This window comes from Elephantulus edwardii, unplaced genomic scaffold (assembly GCF_000299155.1).
Source record: "Elephantulus edwardii isolate Elephantulus edwardi_28Jun2011 unplaced genomic scaffold, EleEdw1.0 scaffold00056, whole genome shotgun sequence".
Taxonomy (NCBI): Eukaryota; Metazoa; Chordata; class Mammalia; order Macroscelidea; family Macroscelididae; genus Elephantulus; species Elephantulus edwardii.
The window spans coordinates 5,082,511-5,109,650 of NW_006399806.1; the positions used below are offsets into that span (position 1 = coordinate 5,082,511).

The 27,140-nt window shown below is 39.8% G+C and overlaps 1 protein-coding gene across 1 annotated transcript in view; it reads left to right on the forward strand.

Annotated features, from left to right (window-relative positions):
• The window catches only part of PDGFD (platelet derived growth factor D), a 355,887-nt gene that overhangs the window by 215,874 nt on the left and 112,873 nt on the right, over nt 1-27,140 (forward strand). Inside the window, exons 2-3 of the mRNA XM_006887300.1 lie at nt 241-445; nt 5,457-5,637. Of these exons, the coding sequence (XP_006887362.1) occupies nt 241-445; nt 5,457-5,637 (386 nt within the window). The remainder of the gene's footprint in view (nt 1-240; nt 446-5,456; nt 5,638-27,140) is intronic.

Below are 27,140 nucleotides of genomic sequence, written 5' to 3' on the forward strand. Positions count from 1 at the left end.
ATAACTTGAAGAAAGCTCCTAACACAAAAAACTAATAAAGATCACGTTCAGTTTTGTGAAGAATCTGAAGGGGTGGTGAGATATGGAAGAAAGATAGTTTGTTTAATTAAAAAGCTACATTTGGGCATTATGTTTTCAAATAAAATCAAGAAGTGCTTGAAATGTAAATTGTTCTTTTTTTTTCTTCTTTTCTGTAATTGGAGCAGCATACTAATTTCTACCAATTGTGACTCCTAACAGAGAACAATCACCTCAAAGACGTGTACCGCAGTGACGAAACCATCGAGGTGACAGAAAATGGCTACATTCAGAGTCCTCGCTTCCCAGACTCGTACCCTCGCAGCCTGCTTCTGACATGGAAGCTCCATTCCCCAGAGAATACAAAGATACAACTGGTATTCGACAAACAGTTTGGATTGGAGGAAGAAGAAAATGGTGTCTGTAGGTCAGTAGGACGGGCAATTTCAAACAGCACATCAAACTTCCCTGAGACCTGTGGATCTACCCAGGATGCACCACTGCCAGGTCAAAGAACCTTTATGTCAGCCCTAGCAGACAGATGGCATCCTAAATAAATTGGCTCACAGACTGCTGCCGCCAGTGGCTAAATAAATTGTTGTGACTTACAGAAACTCACTTCCAGGATGTCAGAGTTAGGCTGTAGGACTTCAGGAAAACAGAATGGAGAGTACCACTCAACTGGCGTCTTTGTCACATGCAAAACAGCCTTTGTGAGCCAGTACATGCATTGTACATCCCATGTGCCCTCTAGTTCTCATGTGACCTAGGTCAAAGCCTGCCTGGCCTAGTCAGCCCTCTGTTCATGGCGACCTTCACACAGGAATGAAACCCAGCCCAGTCCTTTGCCATCTCCATGAATGGACTGTTGGGAGCCATAGAGTTTTTTCGTTGCATGAGTTCCTTGAGCAGAACATGGTGCTTTACTTCCTAGTCCATCTTACTTCATGTGAAAGCACTACAGAAACCTAACCACAATATTGCAGCACACAAAGGTCAGCTTTAGAAGTGTCAAGCAGCTCAACGCTAGGAGTTAATCCACACCAGTAAGTAACAGATACGAGGTGAAGAGCCATTCCTCTCCTGCACTGAGAATGAAAGATGACCAAGGCCTGTGCCAGGGCTTTTCCCCAAAAATCACACACTAAGGGGTCAGTTATATGTGAGATAAGGAGAAGACAACTCCAGCATTTGTATGCTCCTCAGAAAGTCTGTTGCTGCAGAGTTTCTAGGACAGCAGGAAAAAAGATGAAAGCCGTGCCTGATAATCTTCTTCCTTTTTAGAATATTTATCAGAGAAAACCCGGGCTTGTTGTTCTTTGAATTGTGCACTCATTCACTTAATTAGCATGAGTGAGATTTAGGGAGGGTTTGTTTCTTTCCCCCTCTCCTTTTTGTACTTTACTGCAGTGCACACGCTTGTTCTGCATTGCCAATGAACCACTGAACTGCTCAATCCATTCAGCAGCTTTGTTTTCCTTTGAATACTTAAAAAGAGGGGAGCCTCGAATTTGGCTGTCCTTTGTTGCATGTTCATTGTGCTGACAGCTTTTATCATGTTACTGTTTTTCCTAAAATAACAGCAGCAACTATTACTTTCTAGGATCATTGAGGGTAATGTATGCCAGAAAGCAGAGTGTAATATATGCAGAAAGAGCCAGTTCATATTTACAAAGAGAATAAACTATAGCTGATCTTGCATAAGGAAAGATGGAACTAAATATTTTGTATTCTTGAGGGGGAAAAGAGAATTTTAGGGGGAAAAGAAAAAATTACTCTATTACGAGCTACTTAAAGGTAATATTATAGAAAGGAAGTGATAGCTTTTTTACTAAACTGAGGCTTTGAGCTCTTTTACTAAACTGAGATTTTGATCCTGGTAGTTAGTGAGTTCTGCTTGCATCTTGTTGTTACTGTTTTGGGGAGCCACTTAGACCATTCCAGTTGATGGTGAATTGGCCAAGCTCTCAGCTACTAACAAAAATGTCAGTGGTGAAGGCAATCTTAAAACGAGAAGCCAATTTTAGAGGGAGTTTCTCACTGCTCTCTCAGATCTGCAAAAAACTGCTTTGGAAATTGGGGTATGGGGAATAATACTTGGCTTGAATCTTCCTAGAAGTACACCAGAAAATGGGCCTGGAGAACTTCTTCCAGGAAGCTGCTGCCACCTATGTAGGCTGCAGTTCTACTCTGAGATTCATGATGTACTTTTTATGTAGTGAGCCCTTTGGCATCCTATACCAGAAAATAGCAGAGGATGTGTTAGATGGTTTAATTCCTGAACCTTTTATCAATTCCAAGTGGTCCTCAGAATGAATAGAGGGAGGGGAGAAAGAGATGGGAAAGAGATGGATCAAAGGAAGGCTTCAAGTATTCCTTGAGAGTAAAACTGGTGCTCTCTTGACTTTAGAACCAGAGTTAAAATAACACTGATTTTGGATGTTTTTAAGTAACAGTGCCCTATTGTGTTATTAACAGAGTTTCAAGAGCATTCATGATTGTGCAGTAAATATGATTTACACATATTATATATAAAATGAAATGCAGTTGATTTCCCACCATCTGTTCCAAAGCCTCCTTGATGTTTACATTGTAATATTTTATTGCTTGAATAATGATCCTTTGTTAGTGCTTTTCACCTTGCAAGCATCATATGAACGTTAAGTAATTAATTTGCACAGCACCCAAGAGAGATACAGCTGCTAAAGTAATATAAACCTTCTTACTTTATCTCTAAAGAAACTGAGGCAAAGGGCCTTGTTTATCATTGCCAGAGAAATTTGGTCACAAATCATTATTTTTCACCTACACTTTACACTACCATACTAAATCAGTAAGAATCCATGGGGATATGTGGACAAGACCAATAAACTCATACTGACTTTATTTCATATTCACAGTTGATATTTCTCATTCTCATTTCTCTTTGTAGCCATGACAGGGATAAAAATCATATGAATACAAATAGACTTCTCTCTCTGCCTACCCTGAATGTCCAGAACTGGTCTTGATGCTTCAACCTCTGAAAGTTTCTATGTTAAATAGGGGAGAGGAGTGTGACATAGACCAAAATTGAAAGGGAGAGAGTTACATTCATTGAGTAGAACATTGCAAAGTCTTGGAGGTCTAAAAATAGAATAACTCGTTGTGTTTCCTTTGCTAAGTGCACTGATACATAACCATCCTACTCACAACAGAACGAAGCACGACCCAGTCTTGTGTCATACTAACAATAATTGCCATCTGTTGTTCTCAGTTCGCTGGCAACTTTACAGCGACACCCTGAGTAAGCACGAAGGAGATACACCACCCCAGAGAGAATCAGAGAGTCACTCCAGCTCAATTTTATTGGGATATGCAGTGCACTTATATACGAACATGTAAACAGGAAGACTGGATAGGATGGGTTTACAGATGCAGGACATGCAGATTGGTCAGGATAATCTCAGCCTCATGGGGACCACTCCCAGCTCAACAGATGTGGCAGCTATCTTCACAGGTGGCGAGTTTTCTCAAGCCAGTACAGCCAAACACAAGGGAGCTACTTATCTGGAGCTTAGGCGATCTGTCCTGGCCAGAGGCCCTCCCTTCCTCCCCAGCATTCCTCAACAGCCATGTTTGAGCTTATCATTGCATCCACAATGCCAATCCATCTTGTTGAAAGTCTTTCTTCCTCTTTTTCAGTGATCTTCTACTTTAACAAGACTGAGGTCTTCCAGAAATTGGTTCCTCCTGATAACATGCTCAAAGTACATGACCCAAAGTCACTTCATTCTTAATTCTAAGAAACATTCTGGCCCTGTTTCTTCAAGCACATATTTGTTTATTCTTCTGGAAGCTCTTAATGTAATCAATATTTTTTACCTCTACACCACCACCATTTTTGTGTGCTTCAAATACTCTTCACTCTTTCTTTTTCATTGTTGTTAGAAAGCTTTCCTCAAATTTAACTGTCACATTCTTCTTCTGCATTGGAGTATTTGCTCAACACACAGATTGAATAAATTTGATAGAAAGATGTAGGCCTAACAAACACTTTTCTTGATACTGCAGCTTCTTGATTTATGTAGAGGTTTCACATGAATTTAGTATTCACAACTTAGTATTCAGAAATTCCTGTTCTCTACAATGCTGTCCATAATTTTTTACAATCCACACAATCAAATGCCCTTGCATAATCAATAAATCTTAGGTAAACAGGTAAACATCATCTTGCATTCTTTTCTTTCAGCCAAGATCCCTAGAAAATATGAACACTGGCACTGACTATATTCAACTATGTATTATTATTATTATTATTATTATTATTATTATTATTATTATTATTAAAGGTCTTCGAGATTCAAATGCTTGTATAGAATATTTAAAGATGACTTCCTTTTCTTCTTCAACACTAGACATCCATGCTTCTCACACTGATGTTTAAAATGAATCTATAGCTTTAAGTTGTTACACACATTTTAAACAGGCCAGATATTGCCAATTTAGTTAACATACGTCCTACCCAAAGTTGCATGCTTTTCACCATGATAAATTTTTTATTTAATTTGATCCTCCAAAGGACAATATCCTGAATGAGAAGATAAAACATCATGTTCATATCTGTTAGTTGTCTATAAATACAGTGTTCAATATACATTATTTAAAAATCTCAAAACAGACCCTTTTCTTTCTCAGTTGTGGTGTATTTGCTATGTGCCCTCAAGTCAGAAACAACACATAATTAACCCTTCAGCAGGTTTTCAAAGGCTATAAATTGCACAAGAACAGATTGTTCAACTTTCTATCTCAGAGCAGCTGATGGGTTTGAACTGTGTACTTTTGACTTGGAAGTCCACCTACATATAATAAATTAATGAATCCAAAATGAGCATTTACTTGAAAAATGTTGTGTAGTAAATACATGTGCATGTACCTGGAGATGCGGCTTTTAAAAACAAACAAACAAACCCTTTCAAAAAAAAAAAAACACAAAGGTGCCAACAGATTACGGTTCTTTATTTTTCCAGGAAAATTTTATAAGCCAGATGCTCAGGAAGTAGCCCATTGCAGTTGATGATATGGGAAAAATCATAGCTAAAAGAGTTAAAGCCTGAATAAATTATGGAAGTTTGAGTTGGAAAAATGAACTCTCTTTTAAGGAGCTCTGGTGACCTAGTCAATAGGGGTTTGCACCACTCACTGGATGATAGTTTGTCTCTGGCAGTTCTCTATGGGCTAAAGATGGGCAAATTGCTCTCACTAAGTCTTACAGCCTCACAAACCTGATGGAGAGTTACTGTAAATCGGAGTTAACTCCATGGTAGTGGGCTGTTTTGGAGGTTCTAATTCTCATTTCAGATAGCTTCTGGGAAATTAAGTTACTTCAGATTTTATGGTGAAAGTGTGAATGTTAAACTTTAATTAAAACATGTTTATTTACGACAAATGTGTTCTAGGTATGATTTTGTGGAAGTGGAAGACATATCTGATACCAGCACTGTGATTCGAGGAAGATGGTGTGGAAACGAGGTAGTTCCTCCAAGGATAACATCAAACACAAATCAAATTAAGATCACATTCCAGTCTGATATTTACTTTGTGGCTAAGCCTGGATTCAAGATTTATTATTCTTTAGTGGTAAGTAGCTTAACTACCCTACAATTAAAAGCTGATATTTATTTGATGAAGTATAGTGATTTTTTTGTGATTAAAGATAAAGTTGTGAGGATAAATACACTTCTTTTTTTAATGACATGGCTTTTTCCTACTGTGCAGCCAAAATGGTAAAGACTTCTTTGTAAGGATTTTAGTATTAGGTGCCACCAAGTGGACTACAACTCATAGTATCCCAATAAACAACAGATCCGAACTTTTCCCTATCCAGTGCCATCCTCCTGATTTCTGATATGCTTGAGCCCATTGTTATAGTCACTACCTGTATCCGTTTTGTTAAGGGCCTTTCTCTCGTTCTCTGAACCTTCACCTTTTCCAGTATGGTGAGATTATCTTTCCCCAAAGGAATAGCTTCTCCTAACATGACCAAGGTATGTGAGAGAAAATTTCACCATCCTTGCCTTGAAGGAGCACCCCAGTTGCACTTCCACCAAAACAGACTTACTTGTTCTTTTGGCAGTCCATGGGATATGAACTTCTCCAGCACCACAATTCATTGTCCAACCTTTAGATGCATAGAAACTAATTGAAAGAACCAAGGCTTGAATTTATTCAGTTATTCTTTATTATTCTTGTTGTTATCATCAAATCAGAAAGGACCATAGCTAACACTCTGGTGGGTTTTAAGAGGCAGCAAATCACATGGGATGAGATTGCCCATCTTTATCACGCAGAACAACTGGTAGATTCAAAACATGTACCTTTGTGTTGGCCGTGCAATTCCTTACCACTAAACCACCAGAGCTCCCTAAGTCAATCCTTGTTCTTGTTGTTGTTGTTAGGAGCCACTGAGTCTAATAGGACTTATTGAGAATACCATGGACTGCTAGGAAAACAAACAGATTCGTCCTGGAAACGGTTAAACCAGGTGCTCCTTGGAGGCAAGGATTCTAAGGCTCCGTCTAACATATTTTGGACATGTTGTGAGGAGAAACCGGTCCTTGGAGAAGGACATCATGCTTGGGAGGGTGGAGGGACAGCGCAGGAGGGGAAGGCCCTCTATGAGGTGGATTGATTCAGTGACTGGGATAATCGGGATGGGAGTGTCAGAGACAGTGCGATTGGCACAGGACAGAGCAGAGTTTAGGGATGTACATGGGGTCGTTATGAATCGCAAGCAACTCGACGGCACGTAACATCAACAACAACATGAACAACATATCTGAACCCTGTCCTGTCCTGTGGCCTCTTCATCATCTCTGACACAATTGAGCCATTGCTGCAGTTAGTGTGTCAGTTGTCTTGTTGAGGGCCTTTTCTCACTTTTGCTGAACCTCCACATTTCCAAGCATGATGCCCTTTTCCAAGGAATACCATCTCTGAGCAATACATTCCAAAAGCCAGATCCTAAGTTACCTTTGATTCAACCACAACATGGTGAATATATCAGTCAGGTAGAAAATATGTGAGAACTGAAAAGACTTTTACAGAGCATAACTTTGATGACTTTTAAAGTAAAGAAGAAATTTTGTTTGTTTGTTTTAAGTCATTTCTAAAATCCCATTCATAAAAAAGCTAGCTAGTAAGTTCATTTCAGTTATAGGGAATATATTGGAAAGATTGTTATAATCAGAACACCTCAGTTGGCAAGAATCTTGAAGGTGATTAGTTCTAACTCATGACCCAGAGTTTGTGTCCTGTTTATCTGTGGCTTCTTTACTACTTAAACACTTGTACTACAAGTCTAACTAAATAGTTCTGTTAGAAAAACTGCATTCTCATATGACATCAAATCTATTATGTATTAAATTCTAGTGGTTAAGTTACACATAGTTGTATATTTTCTTTACTCTCTCATCCATTAATGAAAGAAAATCACATTTCTGCTCTTTGTCAAACCTCTTGATAGATGTGGCAGATACAGAGGCAGATGAAATAGGCAGACCCTTTGAACCTCATGAAGCTTATAGTCTGTTGAGCATAACAAACCTAATGAGATAACAACAGAGAATAATGAATGCTAAGACCAGAGAAGGTGCTATAGGTTAAGCCCAGGGAGACTTTGAAATAAGTCTGCCTGTAACTTCTCCTAAATAAATACTCCTGAATTCTTTAACTACTTATGAGATACTACTTTATGTTGTGCTCATAATATTTTACTCTTTAGAAATTTGTCATTTCGTATTCTCTTGTTCTGTTTGCACAACAGCCTCCTGGTCTAGATAGAGGTTTCTCATGATCACAATTATGTGCTCTAGGATTCTCATTCTTCTCCATGTCAGCCACAATTTTTCATGATCCACATGCCTATCTGTGTTTCATTGACTATGCAAAGGCATTTGACTGTGTAGATCACAACAAACTATGGCTGACTCTGAGAAGAATGGGAATCCCAGAACACTTGATCGTTCTAACGCGAAACTTATACTTGGACCAGGAGGCAGTCGTCAGAACAGAGCAAGGGAACACTGCATGGTTCAAAATTGGGAAGGGCGTACGTCCTATCTCCATACCTTTTCAAACTATATGCAGAACAGATTATCCGGGAGGCTGGGCTCTATGAGGAGAAATGTGGGGTCAAGATTGGTGGACGATTTATCACCAATCTGCTTTATGCAGATGACACAACCCTGCTTCCTGAAACTGAGGAGGACCTGAAGCACCTGCTGCAGAGGGTCAAGGACTGCAGCCTACAATATGGATTGAGGCTCAATGTCAAGAAGACAAAGATTCTCACCACTGGACCAATTGGCAGCATCAGGATGGATGGTGAAGAGATTGAGATTGTACATAGCTTTAGTTTGCTTGGCTCCATAGTCAACAGTCTTGGCACCAGCAGCCAGGAAATTAAAAGGCACATTGCCATGGGAAAGTCTGCTGTTAGGGACCTCTCCAAAGTGCTGAAGAGCAGTGGTGTCTCTCTGGAGACTAAGGTGCGTCTGATACAGGCCATGGTTTTAGCAATCACTTGTTATGCATCAGAGAGTTGGACAATGACCAAGGAGGATAGAAGGAGAATTGATGCCTTTGAGCTGTGGTGCTGGAGAAGAGTATTGAGAATACCATGGACTGCTAGGAAAACAAACAGATTTGTCCTGGAAAGGGTTAAATCGGGAGGCTCCGTCTACCTTACTTTGGACATGTTGTGAGGAGAGACAGGTCCTTAGAGAGGGACATCATGCTTGGGAGGGTGGAGGAACAGCGCAGGAGAGGAAGGCCCTCTATGAGGTGGATTGATTCAGTGACTGGGATAATTGGGATGGGAGTGTCAGAGACAGTGCGATTGGCAAAGGACAGAGCAGAGTTTAGGGCTGTTGTACATAGGGTCGCTATGAGTCGCAGGCGACTCGATGGCACATAACAACAACAACAACACACAGTCAAAGGCAATAAAACATAAATAGACATTCTTCGGATATTCTTTATTTTCAGCCAGGATTCATCGGACATCAGCAATGATATCCCTGGTTCCATGGCCACTTCTAAATCCTGCTAAACTTTTGGCATTTTCCTGTCTATGTACTATTCTAGCTATTTTTGAAAGAAAATGGAAAATCAGGAAATCAGAAGACGTATTACACTGAGAAAGTCTGCAGTTAGGGATCTCTCCAAGTTACTAAGAGTAATGTCAGCTGGAGGACTAAGGTGCATTTGATTCAAGCCATGGTGTTTCTGATCACTTTCTGTGCATCTGCGAGCTGGAAAACGAATAAAGATGACAGAAGATGACTTTCTGTCTTTGAGCTGTGGTGTTGGAGAAGAGTGCTAGAATCCCATGAACTGCCATAAGAACAAACAAATATTTCTTGGAGAGGTTGCAGCCAGAGTGTTCTTTGATGGCAAGAATGGTGATGCTTCACCTCATATACATCAGGCATGTTACTAGGAGGGGCTATTCCTTGGAGAAAGACATGATTCTCAGAAAGGTAGAGGGTAAGTAAAGGAAAGGAAGACCCTCCAGCAAGTGACTGAAATAGGGGCTGCCATAGTGGGCTCTAATGTGTCAGGAAATGTGAGGATGGCACAAGATAGGACAGAGTTTAGATCATTTGTTCATAGGGTCACTATGAGTCATACTTGACCTGACAGCATCTCACAGCAACCCTAACCAAAGATCTGTCTGTATTTATTTTCAAATGTGGATATGAAAAATAACACACCAGAATTCTAAGGAGCGTTATTTAGAATTTTGTTTCATTTTGTTGGGGTTTTCCATCCTTTTCTGAATTCAATTTAGAATAGTAAAAAAAAAAAAGGAGCAATCAATTAGCTTTTTTATCTTTTCATTATTATGAGTTATTAGAGACTAAGTGAATTCTACATTAGAACATTGGAATTGGGGAAAAAATAGCATGCAGGGACACTGGCTCCAGCTTTAATTTTAAAATAATCCATCAAGTATGAGTGGCTTCATTGCAAACCCATGCAATGCTACTTAGCATTGAAATGAAAATGTGAACTTTTTTCTATGTTTTGTCACATTTTAGTGTGCTCAATAATGCATCTGTTCCCAGTGGTTTTGGGGCAAAGGAGGTCTGACATGTGAGAGTAGTGGTAGATAGGCTTTGTAAAGAATCTTTTCTCCCCTTCAAATGGCAAGGCCTAATAGACACACGCCTTGAAACTTAGATCACATCGAGGTCCAATGCTCCTTAAGTCAGCCAAACATACTGAAAGGCACAACCAGTAAGGCATAAGAACTCCTTTTATAGAGGGAATTACAACGATGTCTTTAAAAGAAATGGATATTCCTGTTACAAGTGTTTGAGGTGATGCGTACGTCTTGTTTTCATAGCAGTAGTACACAGCATATTGAACAGCCTCTTTGGAATGTAGACTGTTCGGAATGTACTCTTTTACTCAGTCATTCATTAATCACCATGAGTACATTCAATTGTGCTTTTTAGAAATGTTATTAGGTGCTGTTTAGTCAACTTCCACTCATAGTGACCCTAGGAACAACAAGTCTGACCCTTGCCTTATCTTGTACCATCTTCATGATCTTTGTCATGGCCAAGCCCATTGTGACAGTCACTGTATCCATCCATCTCATTGAGGATTATCCTCTTTGACCCTCTCAAATTATTTCTCTGTATAATGTCTTTTTTCCAAAGACTAGCCCCTCCTAATGATAGTTATAACCTTTTCAAGTATTTTCCTACCAGCGTCTTGGCCTTCCTTCACAGCCAATGACTCTAGACTCACATCCCTCTATTAAATAGCTTCTAGCACAAAAGTGGTCAAGTAGGGAACAAAGTGGTTTAATGAATAAGTCCCAAGAAGTATATTGAACTCAACCTCCAAATGCAGATAAAATTTAGACCTTTGGTGGTTTTTGTTGTTGTTATTTTTATTATACCAATTTATTTACAAAATTGGAATACATTGCTTTCCAGGACAGATGTTTGTTTGTTTGTTTGTTTATTTGTCAAAGCTGTCTTCAGTTTTATTCTTACTGAACAGGAATGAGAGATCATATGTGGCTGTATCAACCACTTTATTCATGTTTGCATTTTCCTTGGAGAGACTTTAAAGCAAGGTAAATGCTACAGGGACAAGGCTTGTACTACAAAGTGGGTCAGGTCTAAGATAATCAATAGTGAGATGGTGGGATTTAAAAAACAGGCCCTGTTTACATGTGTTTAAAGAGTAAATTTTAAAGTGCTTTGGAGTTCTGGAGGCAGCTTCTGTGAAACTCTTATTTTAACAAATGGTAAATAGAAGAAATTGTGAGCTTTAGAATCATTTCTAAGAGTTAATAAATGCTTAGAAAAATGGGACATAGTTATTTGGTTAGTTCTAGACCACTTTGCTTTCCAGTTCACTTTTCTGCCACTCTGCCCATCATCAGGCATCTCTGTTTATCCAGCTCAGTAACTGTCAGGTCCAGAACCTTCTCCTGATGCTGTGACTAGTAGGTGTTCAAGACCACACAGTCTACTGTCAGAACCAAATTTATATGATCCATTCTTATAATTGTTTTTTAATATCAAGCCTTGTTCACGTTTTTATTGACCTCCTCCTTTATTTTTCTTGCTCGAGCAAATTTGAACAAGTCAATGAATATCATTAGGGAACTCTGATGACTTAGTGGTAAGGTATTGTGCTGCCAATACAAAAGGTAGATGGTTTGAATCCCCCAGCTGCTAAACAGAGAAAGATTGGCCGTCTCCTCCCATGTGATTTACTGCCTCTAACAATCCACTAGAGGGTCAGCTTTGGTCAGTTTTTACTCCGTTGTACATAACAACAATGAATATAATTAAGAATACCAGATTTTTAAAAAACAAATAAAAAATACATGCTTGAGTTTGGATAATTCTTATTTATTTATTTATTTATTTATTTATTTATTTATCCTTTCAGTGAACATCTACAGAAATTTTGGAATTCCATTCATTCATTGTTGCACCCTTCTACCCGGCCCCTCCCCCTCCCCCCACCCACCCCCTGTTTGCTCCTCTCCTTGAAAAGCAAAAGAAAAACTCCCTCATTGGTACACAAACTACCCCCCACATCCCTCAACCACACCCCTAACCCCAAATATAATCTACTCTGCTAAAACAATTTCCTTTGATGTTTTTGAGATTTAAGCATGTCTATCTTTCTATCTATCTAACTGTCTATCGCAGTCACTATCATATCAGTACTGTGCCTTCCCAGGGTGGGGTGGGGTAGTGTAATTACTAGAACCAAAGTTTTACTGCAGCTGGATTTCACCATTTACTAATGGTGTGATACTGAAGAAGTTTCTTAACCTTTTATGCCACATATGAAACTAGGAATAAAAAAAAAACAAACTAGGAATAGCAATTGAAATTTATACAAAATCTTACAATGACAGTGAATGAATTTTTAGTCCAAGGCTAGCATGACTCATATTGACCTGAAGAACAAAAGGCCTAATGTATTTCTATAACTATAAACATTTATCAAGGTTCATAGAGTTTCCAGAGGCAGGTTGTTAAGGAAGTGGATGCCACTCTTGCTTTTATATATTGTTGTTGTTGTTGTTGCTGCTGCTGTTGTTCTTATGTGCCATTAATTGCCTGCAACTCCTAGCAGCCCTGTGTACAACAGCCCTAAACTCGCATCTATCTCTTGCCAATCTTATTGTCTCTGACACACCTACCCTCATTACCCCAGTCACAGAATCAGTCTACCTCATCAAGGGTCTTCCTCTCTTGCACTGTCGCTCCACCCTCCCAATCATGATGTCCCTCTCCAAGGACTGATCTCACCTTGCAACATGCCAAAAATTATGTTAGATGAAGTTTCAGAATCCTTGCCTCCAAGGAGCAGCCTGGCTTCACCTTCTCCAGGAAAAACCAGTTTGTTTTCTTAGCAATTCATGGTATATTCAATACTCTTCTCCAGCACCACAGCTCAAAGGCATCAATTCCCTTTCTGTCGTACCTAGTCATTGTCTAGCTTTCTGATGCCTAGCAAGTAATTGCAAAGATCATGGCCTGTATCAAGTGCACCTTATATAGTTGTCTATGTGGCTGACTCTGAGAAGAATGGGAATCCCAGAACACTTGATCATGCTAATGTGAAACCTGTACTTAGAGCAAGAGGCAGTCGTCAGAACAGAGCATGGAAACACTGCATGGTTCAAAATTGGGAAAGATGTACGCCAGAGATGTGTCCTAGCTCCATACCTTTTCAACCTGATGCAGAACAGATTATCCGAGAGGCTGGGCTCTATGAAGAGAAGTGTGGTGTCAGGATTGGTGGATGATCTATTAACAATCTGTGGTATGCAGATGACACAACCCTGCTTGCTGAAACTGAGGAGGACCTGATGCACTTGCTGCAGAGGGTCAAGGACTGCAGCCTTCAGTATGGATTGAGGCTCAATGTCAAGAAGACAAAGATTCTCACCACTGAACCAATTGGCAGCATCAGGATGGATGGTGAAGAGATTGAGATTGTTAACAACTTTAAATTGCTTGACTCCACAGTCAACACTCTTTGCACCAGTAGCCAGGAAATAAAAAGAAAAAAACGTATTGCCATGGGAAAGTCTGCTGTTAGGCACCTCTCCAAAGTACTGAAGAGCAGTGGTGTCACTCTGGAGACTAAGGTGCATCTGATACAGGCTATGGTCTTTGCAATCACTTGGTATGCACCAGAGTTGGACAATGACTAGGGAAGATTGAAGGAAAATTGATGCCTTTGAGCTGTGGTGCTGGAGAAGAGTATTGAATGTACCATGGACTGCCAAGAAAACAAACAGATTCATCCTGGAGAAGGTTAAATCAGGCTGCTCCTTGGAGGCAAGGATTCTGGGGCTTTGTCTGACATACTTTGGACATGTTGTAAGGAGGGACAGGTCCTTGGAGAGGGACATCATGCTTGGGAGGGTGGAGGGACGGCGTAGGAGGGGAAGACCCTCTATGAGGTGGATTAATTCAGTGACTGGGGTAATCAGGATGGGTGTGTCAGGGGCAATGTGATTGGCACAGGATAGAGCAGGGTTTAGGGCTTTTGTACATAAGGGTGCTATGAGTTGCAAGCGACTCGACAGCACATAACAACAACAACATGTATATGTTTAGTGTGTGTATGTGTGTGTGTGTGTGTGTAATCAATTATTGATAAAATACAGTTCTTCTGAAGAACAGCCTAATTTTATTTTCTTCTCCCTGGTTCCATCTTCTTTTCTAATTTCAATCCATTGAAGAGAACAGATATTTCTAGAGGCGTAATTAAGTAGCATGAATAATATTATCCAACACAGGTAGCAAGAGGTAATTGTCTAAATAAATTAGAATCTCTCACTTTAAATTGAATTTGGGAAATGAATGAATGGGTGGTTAGGACTCCTTTTTTTGAAGGCTACTCACAAGTTAATGGAAATGCATCCAATTGGAGGGCTCCCACAGTGGCACACAAAGAGAAGTGAGTAGGCATAGATATGAATTTTACCTCTGCTGCTTACTGGCTAAGCCCTTGCTTTCTCATCTACAAAATGATGTTAATACAGCTTATCTTTAGTTCATTGTAATGACTGTTACATTACATACACTCTTTCCCACTTAACTGGTCTCAGAGCCATTCTGATTCAGAAGTACTTTTCACTGGGTTTCCAAAGCTGTAATTTGCAATGGGAGAAGACTGTGTATCTTTCTCCTGTGGAGCCTCTACTGAATTCATACAGTTGGAGACACCCAGTCTTTGGATTAATAGTGTAACTTGCTACAGAACATTGGAATTATGTAGATACCTGCTGCTATTGTTGTGGCATTATTATTATCATCCTATCAGTAATGGGTGAACTTAGCACCCAGTTGTCACTGAGAATATGTAAAGTGCATACACTTCCAGCCATAGATTACTGCTTCTTGTCCAAGGTAGAAATATGTAATTGCACATTGTAACAAATATAAGAATTACCTTTAATTCTGAGGTTGATATGTGTATGTGTGTAAGAGGGGGTAAATTCTATTTTTTAATTAAGAAATTAGAAGTTATCACAAAAATATCTTGGTTTTATTAATATTGCCTTTTTTATTTTCTAAATTGATGTTACTAGTCAAATTATCCACAAGTCCAGTTTTGGGGGTTTTTTTTGATGGACAACGCCCAGTGATTTATTTTTTAAAACATAATGCATGAGAATGATTGTATGAAACACAATGTGAATGAAGAATAGTGTGAAGCACAATGTATATAAACTTTGTAAAGAAACAAATAATTTTTTTTAAATAAAGAACCTCTCCAACGTTTTAAAGAGCAAGGATGCCAATTTGAAGGCTAAGGAGGCCCTGATCTAAACCCAGTTTTATCAGAGGAATTAGTTAACTGTGTAGTTATACATGTTATATATAACATATGTATAATTATACATATGTTGCTTGAAGTCTCCAATATGGTATATTAGTGAACTAGGACAGTGTATCTGTAATTTAATGTTGTGTGACCATCTGCCTCTAAGGGATGCAGAGCTTCTGGGCACATTTGCTGGAGGCTGCTGTGCCATGTGAGACCTTTGTAACTCCTCCTCTGGGCACCGCCCGGGGTGCTGAGCTACGTGAACACTAAGGTTGCCACCTTCTATGCTAAGGCAGCTGCAAGATAAGCCATCTTACCTGGAGAACCTGTTCTGGCCAAGAGAGCCAGTGTAGGACACCACACCAGGCTAGGGCACCTCAGGCACATGCTTTCCATCAGTGCCCTAGGAAGTACACAAGACAAAATGTGACATCCAGACTTGCCACCATGTCAAGGGAATTGAGGAGAACTGGATTGAGAGTTTAGCCCTTGGCCTCTACCACTGCAGACCAGCCCACTGTAAGGCCACATGCAACAACTGGGCAAAAGTGTGACCCTGACGCCAAGATGAGGGCCTGGCTTCCTGGCACTCAGACATGCCCCAGCCCATGGATGTATATGCAGTCAGACCTTATCTGAATACATATTGGCATGTCTCTTCAATTTTAATTAACCTAAAACAGTGCAGTTAAGACTTCCATTGAGATTAAAACTCCATGTGAATCATGCTTTTTGCCTTAAAAGTAATTACTTAAACTAGAAAAGGAAAACAAGATGAAGAGGGAAAAAGGAGATTGCAAGAAAGTGACCAAGGCAAGATTCCACATTTTAACCAACTTTTTGAATTGTTGCTCACCTTAAACTTGGCAGTTATTGAAACAAGAACAAAATCATCCGTAGCAAAATGGTGAGTAATTTATCCATATTTTCAGAATTTCCCAACAAAGCTGATGAGCAAAGGATTCATTCTCTTTTTCTATGTAATCTATGGAAGTCTCATTGTAAATTGCATTGTTATTAGCTGCCATTGAGTTAGCTGATAGATCATGGTCTTGCTTTATCCTAATGACCATCTGTGGGTCATATAGTTTGACCTATAAGGTTTTCATTGGCTGTTTTTTCAGAAAAAGCTTGTCAGACCTTTCTTCTTATTTGTCTTTGTCTAGAAGCTGGTCTAAAGCCCGTTCAGCATCATGTCAACAAGAAGTCCATTGATAGACAGGTGATGTCTTGCATTAAGCAGGTTGACCAGGAGTCAAACACAGGTCTGCTTTCAGAATATAGGAATATTGCCAAAGAGTCCACATCCCCTTTATTTACATAAACCAAAACCAAGCCCACTGCTGTGGGGTTGGCTGTAACTCAGAGCTACCAACTGTCAGGAGGAGATTGCCCATCTCTGACAGAATAGTTGGCAGAGTCTAACTGCCTGCCTTTGGATTAGCAGGGCAAATTCTCTACCCATTGGGCCACCAGAACTCCCTAAGAAGGATATAAGCATGTGAAAGATGAGTTGAGGCTTGAAATATTAAGAGACAGTCACACAAAGCTATGACAGAAACAAAAGAATAGCAAAGCTAAGACACTGAAGCAGAAAAGAGAAACCTCTTTCCTTTGATAGCAAACATTTTCTTGATGTCTTGAGATTCAGACTTATGTAAGAGCCAGAAGTGGGACAGTTGTTAAATTCTTGGAGAGAAAGAGAAATAAGGAAGGGATTTTCTTATTCTCTTCATAGTTTATTTTTTTTAAAGGGATATCCTTCAAACCATTTAGTTTTTTAAATGAGGTCAGCACAGTTCATTGTAGTCATGTCAGAAAAGACAAGCTGACCCTTCAGTCAGGTTTCCAGAGGCTGTAAATCACATAGTATGAGAGTGCCCATTTTTCTCCTGCAGAACAGTCAGTAGATTCAAACTTGTTGTTGTTAGAGAGAGAACAATGTTTATTAGTGATTTCCAAGGCCAAAAAGGAAGAGAAAAGGAGAGGTAACCGTGGTAGAAATTTTAATTGCTTAAGGGGTGGGCTGCACAGCCAATTATTTTAATTACTGTCAATAAGTTGTACAATGTGAAAGTTGAACTAAATAAAAAGGAACAAACCATTAAAGTTTAATATCTCAGTCTCACCAATAACAACTGTAGTGACTATGGCTCCTGTTGTTATTATAAATGGTACGGTGGGTACAGCCAGAGTGTTCTTCAGAGAAAAAGATGAGGCACAACTTCTTACCCACATGGTCACCAGAGCTCCCTTTTCTATCAGCAGGGAACTCAGGGGCTAGCAAAGACTACACTAATGTGTATAAAAGCTCAAAACAAATGTGAGGCAGAAGGAAAAAGAGATGCAATGGAAAGGTCAGATAGGAAGATAGCAGAATAAGTGGGCAAATCCAAGCATCTAAGGAAATAAGTTTTTGTTACGGCTATCCAATTAACATTCTTCACTCTGGTAGCCTAGTGAATAAAAAGTTGAGCTGCCAACCCAAAGGGAGGCAGGTTGAGTCCACCAGCTTCTCCAAAGGAAAGAGATGAGCAATATCTGTCAATCAATGCCAACTCGACGGCAATGAGATATTGTTACAGAGGAGCTTTGATGCTCTGGTGGCCTAGCCCATTGAGAGATATGCTGCAAACCCAAGATAACACTTCTGGTGGTTCAAATCTACTAACAGCTCTGAAGGGGAAAGATGGGAACCCTCATCCCACACAATTTACAGCCTTCCAAAACCTCACTGGAGTCAGCTATGAGTTAGTTCCAACTCAACAGCAACGAGAATGAGTGAGAGAGAAGCTTTGATGGCTGTTGGTTAAAGAAGTGATTCTACGAACAATTTCATTTTGCATTATCCATAAGATGATAAGTAAGTATATTTAATATGTCACCATTGCTCAAAATTTTACCAATTGCCGGCCATTCTGAGAAACGACCATTCTCTCTGGGAAGGTTAAATGAATCAGTCATTTTAATCAGCTGGCTTTCCTAAAACCTTAATGAATAACGAGGGAGGACTTTAACAGATTTCACTAGAGAGTGAAAAGCAAAATTTACTATAATCTTGGGGCAAAAGATAATTTGACAAAAATTATGAAGATGGAATGAATAAAGAGAAGCTAGAAGAGGAAGTTGTTGTTGTTGTTGTTGTTTTTAGGTGCTGTTGAATCGTAGATGACTCATAGTGACCCTATGCATGAAAGACCTGAACACTGTTCATAGAGTTTCTGGAGGCAAGCCATTTCAGAAGTGGATGCCACTCCTACTTCCAAGCTTGTTTTAATCGGGAAGTGCCACCAAACACTGTCCACCATGGGTAACCATTATCACATTTGGCACGTCAGTGTCACAGTGTTTAGCTTCGCAGCAACAATGAGTTACCTCTGTACAGCAATTCATTGACCAATGCTCTACCACCTAGAAGAATGTTTAAAAACAAACAAACAAACAAACAATTTGAACCAGGCCTGAGGGCTGCAGATTAAAATCACCCACCCTGGGCTAGAAGAGGAAGTAGTTTTTAAAAAACCAACCAAACACACACACATTTTAAAAAAAAACAAAAGCAAAACAGCAAAAGAAAGAAACAAGACCTGATGGTCCAGAAAGTTGGGTGATTGATTTGAGACCACCCAGAGGCATCTTGGAAGAAAGGAGTGGCAATCTGTTTTGGAAAAATCAGCTACTGAAAGCCGTGCACAAGGCAGCTCTGAGACATATATGAGTCAGACACAACTTCACAGCAAGTGGTTTGGTTTTGTGGTTAAGAGACCAGAAAATAGAAAAAAAGTAAATCGTATCATATTATATGGTCTTGACTGATTCAGGTCGCTCTTACTAGTCTTGTGTTTATTTCATGAACCAGTTTTGACAGAGTGACTCGTGAGGCTGGTGCAAGACAGAGCAAGGTTCAGATCTGTTGTTCACAGGGTCACTGTGAGTCAAAGTTGATGCGATGCCACCTAACAGCAGCAGTAACAGTATGCTATGCACTTTCCTAAATACTGGATAGAAAGCAGTGAAGAAAACAAAGTTCCTACCTTCACTGAATATCTAGATTGGTGGCTACAGTCCTAATGATAATAATAATTAGCAATAATAATAATAAATTGAAAAATAGTTACAAAATAAATAAAAATAGTATCTAACCATTTGTATAACTAGGAGAATTAATGAGGTACACAATCTACTCCCACAATGTTATGCATTAAAAAAACTGGTGTATGAAAAATATAGAATATAGGGATTTATTTAGAATGTCACAAATGATCAACAAAAAGTATGTTACATCTTAGAGATAAATTGCCTAGAGGACTCTCTTGTTTTCCCTGGAGATAATGCAAACTACGCAGTAAACATAGAGAGGTTATGTATTTGCATGTGAGTATCATGAGAGATCTACTCTAGAGACTAAAGTGCACCTGATCCAGGTCATTGTCTTCACAATTACTAGCTATGCATCAGAAAGCTGGTTAGTGACTAAGGATAACAGAGGAATTGATGTCTTGGAGTTGTGGTGCTGGAGAAGAGTTTTGAACATATCACAGACCTCCAAGAAAACAAACACATTTGTCTTAGAGTAAAACCTAGTTCCTCCTTGGAGTCAAGTATTTTGAAGCTCAGTCTCACATACTTAGAGCTTGTAGCCAGGAGGGATCAATTTTTTTGGAGAAGGACATCATATTTGGAAGGGTGGAGGAACAGTGCATGAGAGGAAGATCCAAGATGAGATGGATTGACACAGTAACTGGAGTGATGGGGTTAGGCATGTCAGAGTCAGTGAGACGGGCTCAGGTTAGAGCAGAGCTCAGAGCTGTTGTACATAGGGTTGCTATGAGTCACAGAGACTCGGTAGCACATAACAGCAAACATGAGAGATAAAGTATGTGGACCTCTTCCAAAGAAAAATAAGTATATCCAATATTATGCACCAAAACCTAGGCAGGAACTGAAGACCTTTTCATATGCATGGTGCCCAATAGTATCACAGATCCTAGTTAAGCACCCTGTCACGCATACCACCTTTCTGTGTTTTCTAATTTTTGAAGTGCTTTCTTCCATTTTGACCAGTTCTTCCCCACACAAGCAGTGTTTGAAATAATACTTTATTGCTGTGATTAATTGTCCTCATAAACTCCATGTGTAAATCACATGAGCAGATGACTCTTTATATGCTGAGTAAACACATTTCCAGCTTTGAGAAAGGGTGCTGGGTAATGACATTTGAGAGGCCCAACATCCTGTTTATCCTGTTTAATTATGTGTCCATGCTACTACAAGTAAACTTCCATCTGTGACAGCCAAACGTAGGTAGTGATTTTAAATGGCTGCGGCTCTTATTATATGCATGTAACATTTTCTCTCTAACCGTTGTTTTTGATCCACTAATATTTTGATAAGTGAGAGAAGAGGGAGAAACTATTCATTTTTGTTAGAAAATGGTATGCATCTCTATGATATGTCTAAAACAGTGCAGTATTTCATTCTTTAAAGTATAAGAAGAAAGTGAACCTCAGGGTGTTGTTTTTTTGTGTGGTTCTTTTAAAAAATATTGTTTCCACTTAATATTCATTTACAAATGCCACAAATATTTCTACAGACTTCCTGTGCATAATAAGAAAATTATAGTTCTCTGGGGGAAGGAAAGGTAACAATTATAAAACAGTGAGAACTGCAGTGAAAAGATGTATTTGGAAATTTCTCACCCACATGAAATATGGGCATTTAACCCCTCAAAGGCAAAGACTGAGCAGAGCTAAAAATTGGCAGCACCATATCAAACCAAAGATGAGGAAAAGCAAGAGACTCAGAGCACCCCTGAGCAAATTGAAGACACACTAACGGTGTCAACTACTTACCCTTCTTCCTGGTGGTGTAAGGAGAGAGTTTGCTGCTAACCCTGCTAACCAGTTTGAATCTGCCAGCTGCTACTCAGGGGAAACATGGGCAGTCTGCTCCCATGTGATTTACAGCCTCTTAAAATCCCCAGGAGTGGATTTGATTTTTGTGATTCTCACCACTAGGCCAGTTGGCAGCACCACAATAGATGGAGAAGAGATTGAGGTGGTTAGCAATTACAGGTTGCTCAGAGCCACAATCAACACTCTTAATACCAGCAGTCAGGAAATCAAAAGAGGAATTGCACTGGGAAAATCTGCTGTCATGGACCTTCCAGAGTGCTGAAGAGCAAATATGTCAGTTTAAATTCAAAGGTACACCAAATCTAAGCAATGGTCTTCTCAATCACTTGTTATGCTTCAGAGAGTTGGACAATGACAAAGGGTGACAGAAGAAGAATAGATATCTTCAAGTTGTGGTGCTGGAGAAGACCCTTGAACATACCATGGACTGTCAAGGAAACAAATAGATTTCTACTGAAGAGGATGAAACCAAGTCTCTCCTTGGAGGCTAGGATTTTGAAGTTCTGCTTCACTTACTTTGGGCACATGGCCAGGAGAGATTGGTTCTTGTAGAAGGACATTATACTTGGAAGGGTGGACCGATAGCGCAGGAGAGGGAGACCCCGGATGAAATGGATTGATACAGTAACTGGGGTGATGGGGATTGGTGTGTCAGAATTAGAGATACTGGCTTAGCACAGGGAATGGTTCAGAGCTGTTTGTACATAGGGTCGCTGTTCATCACAGGAAACTCAACCAATAACATTCTATGACAGGTTTGGAAGCACGAGTGGCATCCACTTCTAAACAACTTGCCTCCGGAAACTCTATGAACTTTGATAAATGTTGATAATTGTAGAAGGGCTTCAGGCCTTTTGTTTATAGGGTCACAATGAGTCGTGCTCGATTTGAAGACAATCAACAACAACAACAATAACAAAAACAAACTTTCCCAGAAGCTGATGATTACTAGGGCATTGCTAGGGTAGGTTAATACTGCCAACCTTGAGGTCAGTCCTCACATACAAGCCATTTGTTCCAAGCCAGGATCTGTGTCAGATACAAGAAGTAGGAGATCATCAGAAAGTGGAGTCGCAAGAGGATAACATGCTTCCCTAGACTGGAGAATATGTGTAGGGAAGAAAGGAGAATTGAGGCTAGAATTTTAGGTGGAGATTAGAGTGTGGACAGGTCTCTGTCAAGAGTGAGGCATTTGAACATTAATCCATATGACTGGGAGCCACTCACAGTATTTGAGCTGGAAAATTATATGAGCTCAGCTTCACTTGAGCTGGCAACCAAGTGAGGACAGATTGAAGGTGGAGAGGCAGGAGGTAGGGAGACCAATCAGGAAGTGATTAGCAGGGCCCAGCCAAGAAGCGATGATTACCTGATTATTTATTCATGGACCTCTCTTTTTCAGAGGTGACTCTGTGCCTTTTCAATCTCTCTTTCTGATTTTCCCCTGCCCCCATCCAGCTCTTATTTTCAATTGCAGAATGAATTCAGAGTCACTTTGGATGTGTAGCTCAATTTTCTTACAGGTGAGAGAAGCAATCCTGAATGGAGGTCAGCCTTAATCTGTCACAGTCTCACTGATAACGGAAACATTAAGGAGCAGTTGTTGCAAGGCTGAATGAATTCTGTCTATATGATTGATTCCTAATTCCTTTGTTCACTTGGGTGAGGAGACAGAAGTCTCTCCAAAGTTCCTAGGATCATTAGCTTCTCAGTCAGCAGGTGAGAAGATCCTTCCTGAGGAAGGGGCAGGCTTGCTAGCTCTCTTTAGGACAGTCAGAGGTACCAGTGAGCTACCAAAATTGACTGTTTGAAATAAACTAAGACATAAACCTCACCATGAACTTGGATCCTCCACATGCGCATTGTTATTTGCTATTATTCTCTGGGAGTAAACCCTTCCCTTTCAAAGTTCTGCCTCAGCCTACAAATAAGGGACATGAGCATCTATTCCTCATCATTTATTTATTCCTTCCTTCCATCTCTTCTCTCCTTTTCCTTCCCACTGTTTCCTCTATCTCTTTAAAGCTGCCTGCTTTAAACATTACTCACTGAGGAGGGTATGACTCTCCTCTACAGCTTGAGACCATCTGTTAAGTACAGTGAGTCCATTTGTAACTAGTTGGTGAATAGAGCACAGTTCTATTGAACTGTGCTCCTTCATTCAGTGGGCTGGGTGTATAAGCTACCCAGTATCTTCTTTAGAGACTTTGGTGCCTGCACTAGAATTCTTGGGTCAATTTTGCAACCCTCCTAGCTGCTACTGAGCTAGTTCTGACCCTTGGTGATGCCACATACAACCGACTGAAATACTGCCTGCTTTTGTGATGCCCGTGAGTGTTTATGAATCATACAATTATGATTCATAGGGTTCTCACTGGCTGATTTTAAAGATCAGTAGGCCTTTTGCTCTAGTCTGCCTTAGTCTAAATGCACCACTCAAATCTGTTCTATTCTGTAACACAGCACCTTGCACACCTTCACTGACAGAAGGTTAAAAACAGCATATGAGTGGCAGCTATGCCTCATCTGGTTTTACAAAGGAATCCTGAAATTCAGCATTTCTTGGACCACTGTTGCTAAAGATGCTACTCGAATAATCGAAAGGCTTCTTGGTTTTCTTTTCTATCTCTTCTTGCTGTCAAGTCAGAGTTAATGCATAGCTGACCAGGGGTCAGAGTCAAATCAACAGCAATGGATCATAGGTGATTATTGTTATTAGATGCCATTGAGCCAGCTCAGACACTCAACAACCTGTGTACAAGTGAACTAAACTATTTCCAGTCGTCTCATCTTTATACTCTCTTATGTGCCTAAGCCCATTGTTACAGTCCCTGTATCTATCTGTCTCATTAAAGAGCTCCCCTCCTCTACTGACCTTCTGCTTCTACAAGCATAGTGTCCTTTTCCAAGGGACAGACCCTCTTGATAACATGTCCAAGTTTGTAAGACAAAGTATCTAAGTATGTAAGACAAAGACACCATTCTTGCTTTGAAAGAGCACTCTGGCTGTAGTACTTCCAAGGCAGATTTATTTGTTCTGTTAGCAGTGCTTAGTATATTTGGTATTCCACCAACACAACAATTCAAAGGTATCAATTCTTTCAACTTTGACCATCTGTCACAAATATTTGAAGCAGTTGTACATGTGTATGTGTGTGTATGGAATAGGAGGCAGAAAGGCCTTGGAGTTACTTCTGAAAAGAAAGCAACACAGAATCAGGTGATCATTGCTTCTTGAGTGTTTCTTTTGACCCTTCAAGAAGCCAAGCCCTCCTCTGCCATGTCAAATTATTCACATAACCACCCCCCCCAACTAATCCTTCAATTCTTTAGTCTTAACATGTTCTTATTTTCTATCTCATACTGTTCATCAACATCAAGTCTGAAGTGCCTAGGTCAGAAGATAGGCTAGAGATCTTTGGAAGTCTTGTGTAAAACAATCTAAGAAAAGGGAGACTTTTGGAGGTATGTCTTTTTATAGGACAAAAGCAGACTCTTCCCTCAGAAAATCTCCAGATTTTTTCTTACCATCTTTAGTTGATTAAATGGAGCACATTGACATGGAGAATAATTTAAGGTCAATAATATGAATACTTATCATATTATATAAATACTTCACTGCAACATCTAGACTTGTTTTGGCCAAATAGGTCCCAACTGGGATAAGCAGTCAAGTTGACACATAAAATTTACCCATTACAGTTCCTGTCCCTCAACATACCCAACATAATGTTTTGAAACATTTCTTTCCAGTCATTGCATCAAAATCTTACTCTTTTTCTCTCACAGTGATAATTCCTTGAGAGTCAAGACTATCTCAACTCTTACAGAGACTATACAAAGTAGGTCTCAAAAATGTTAAATTGAACTAACCTAATCAGTTTTCATTGAGTACCTAAGATATACTCAGTACTAGCTAGTAAAAGTAATACAAAGCGATCTTTATTCCTGTTTAATAGACCACAAGGTATGTTTCTGCAGTCCCAGAGCCTGGAATACAATTCCCTCTTAAACTAACCTTGTAGTTTAGAACTACATAGTAACATGCCAGTAGACCTTAGATGCTATATTCAAAAGCTCAGGTGAATTAGCTTTAGGGTAAGCAAAGTGGTGACGTCAGTGTAGAAGCCAGAATTCAGGGAAACTGTGGAATGGACAGATAGCAGCACATTGCTGGACACTCTGATTCTGAGTGTTTGCCTCCATTATATTTTAACCTCAAGAAGGCATATGATTCTATCAGTAACAGCCTGACCTTAGCAGCACTTACATCAAGCTTTATAATTATGATATAATAGCCAACATAATTTCAGTCCCCTGTTGGCCTAGCTGCCGAAGTGTCATTGTGAAGAACATTGGTAGCCTTGAAAGACTGAGGTCATGTAAATAATCACACGGAGCTCTCTCGAATTCATATTATCTGGAATTCCAGGGTTTTTTTTCTGGAGCCTCTAGAGTTTTCCAGGTTCTTCAGGAGCTGCTAAAACAGTCTTAAATTTGGGGGTGAGGGGGTTGTTGATCAGGATGGAGCTATATCAGTCAGAAACAGATCTGTGCATAGTATGTGAGACCTGGAATACACAAAATTATGCTCTCCAATCTGCTTTCCCCTTCATTTTTACCTGTGTAAAGCTTCTTCAGGATTACATTTAAAATGTAAGATTTAATCCACAATTTTTGTGCAACAACTGGAGTTACTGGTGTTATTATTAAATATGCTTTAGGAGAATTAGAATCAAATGTGAATCCTTCCAAAATTCCTTGGAAGAAATATCTGTTACTTGGTGATCTACTTCCAAAACAGCGGTCATTTAAATCTCTGTAGCACATAAGGGATCTTCGTGAGTTGCAAGTGACTCCATAGCACCTGGTCTGCAGTTCTTTACAGAGTCTTGATCCATTTATAAGTTGGTTGCACTGGGGTGAGTGGCTTACATGACACTGTGATGCAGAAGCTATGCCATCTGTATGTCAGATACCAGCAGGTGGACAGATTTTGGTTCACCAGAGTTTCCAGCAAAAAGTAGGAAGAACGTCCTGGAGACCGATTTCTAAAAACTAATCAATGCAAGCCTTATGGATCATGAGAGAACATTTCCCTAACTCACTTGCTTTGGGCATGCAACAAAAGAGATCATTCTCTGAAAGAAGACATCATGTTTGGTGATGTAAAGGGTCAATGAGGGCAAGGGAATCCTTTCATGAAATCAGTTGGCATGGAGCACAGTTAGCCATAGCTATGGTGGCTATAACGGGGACAGCACTGTCCCAGAGAACACTTCACTCTGTTCTGCAGAAGGCCTCCAGGCGTCAGAGCTTACTGCACAGGAGATGTCTGTCTCTACTGTCACTGTTGTGTGCCGCCAAGTTGGAACCAACTCACAGCTGAGCCTCCAGTCAGTTTTCAGATGTAGTAAATCGCATGGGAAAAATTTGCCCAAACTCTTCCTACAGAGAAGCTGGTGGGTTTGAACTGCATACCCTTGGGATCACAACACAGTTTCTTACCATTAGGCCACCAGTGTTTCATGTACTTCCTCTTAGACATATAAAAATCCAAACCTACTGTGTCAAGTTTGTTCAAACCACAGTGACCATCTATCAGATTTCTCAGGCATAAATCTTTACAAGAGACTGCCATTTATTCTTCTGTAGAGAAGCTAGTGGATTCATACCCTTGACCATATAGTTGGCAGTCCAACATAAAAGACATTATGCCACCAACGTTCCTTTTTCTTCTGGTATTTCATGATCTAATCAATTTTCTTCCCCAAACAAAAAACATCCTTTTTTCTTTGATGAAAATATTGTGACTGGGTTCAGGTGCACCCTAGT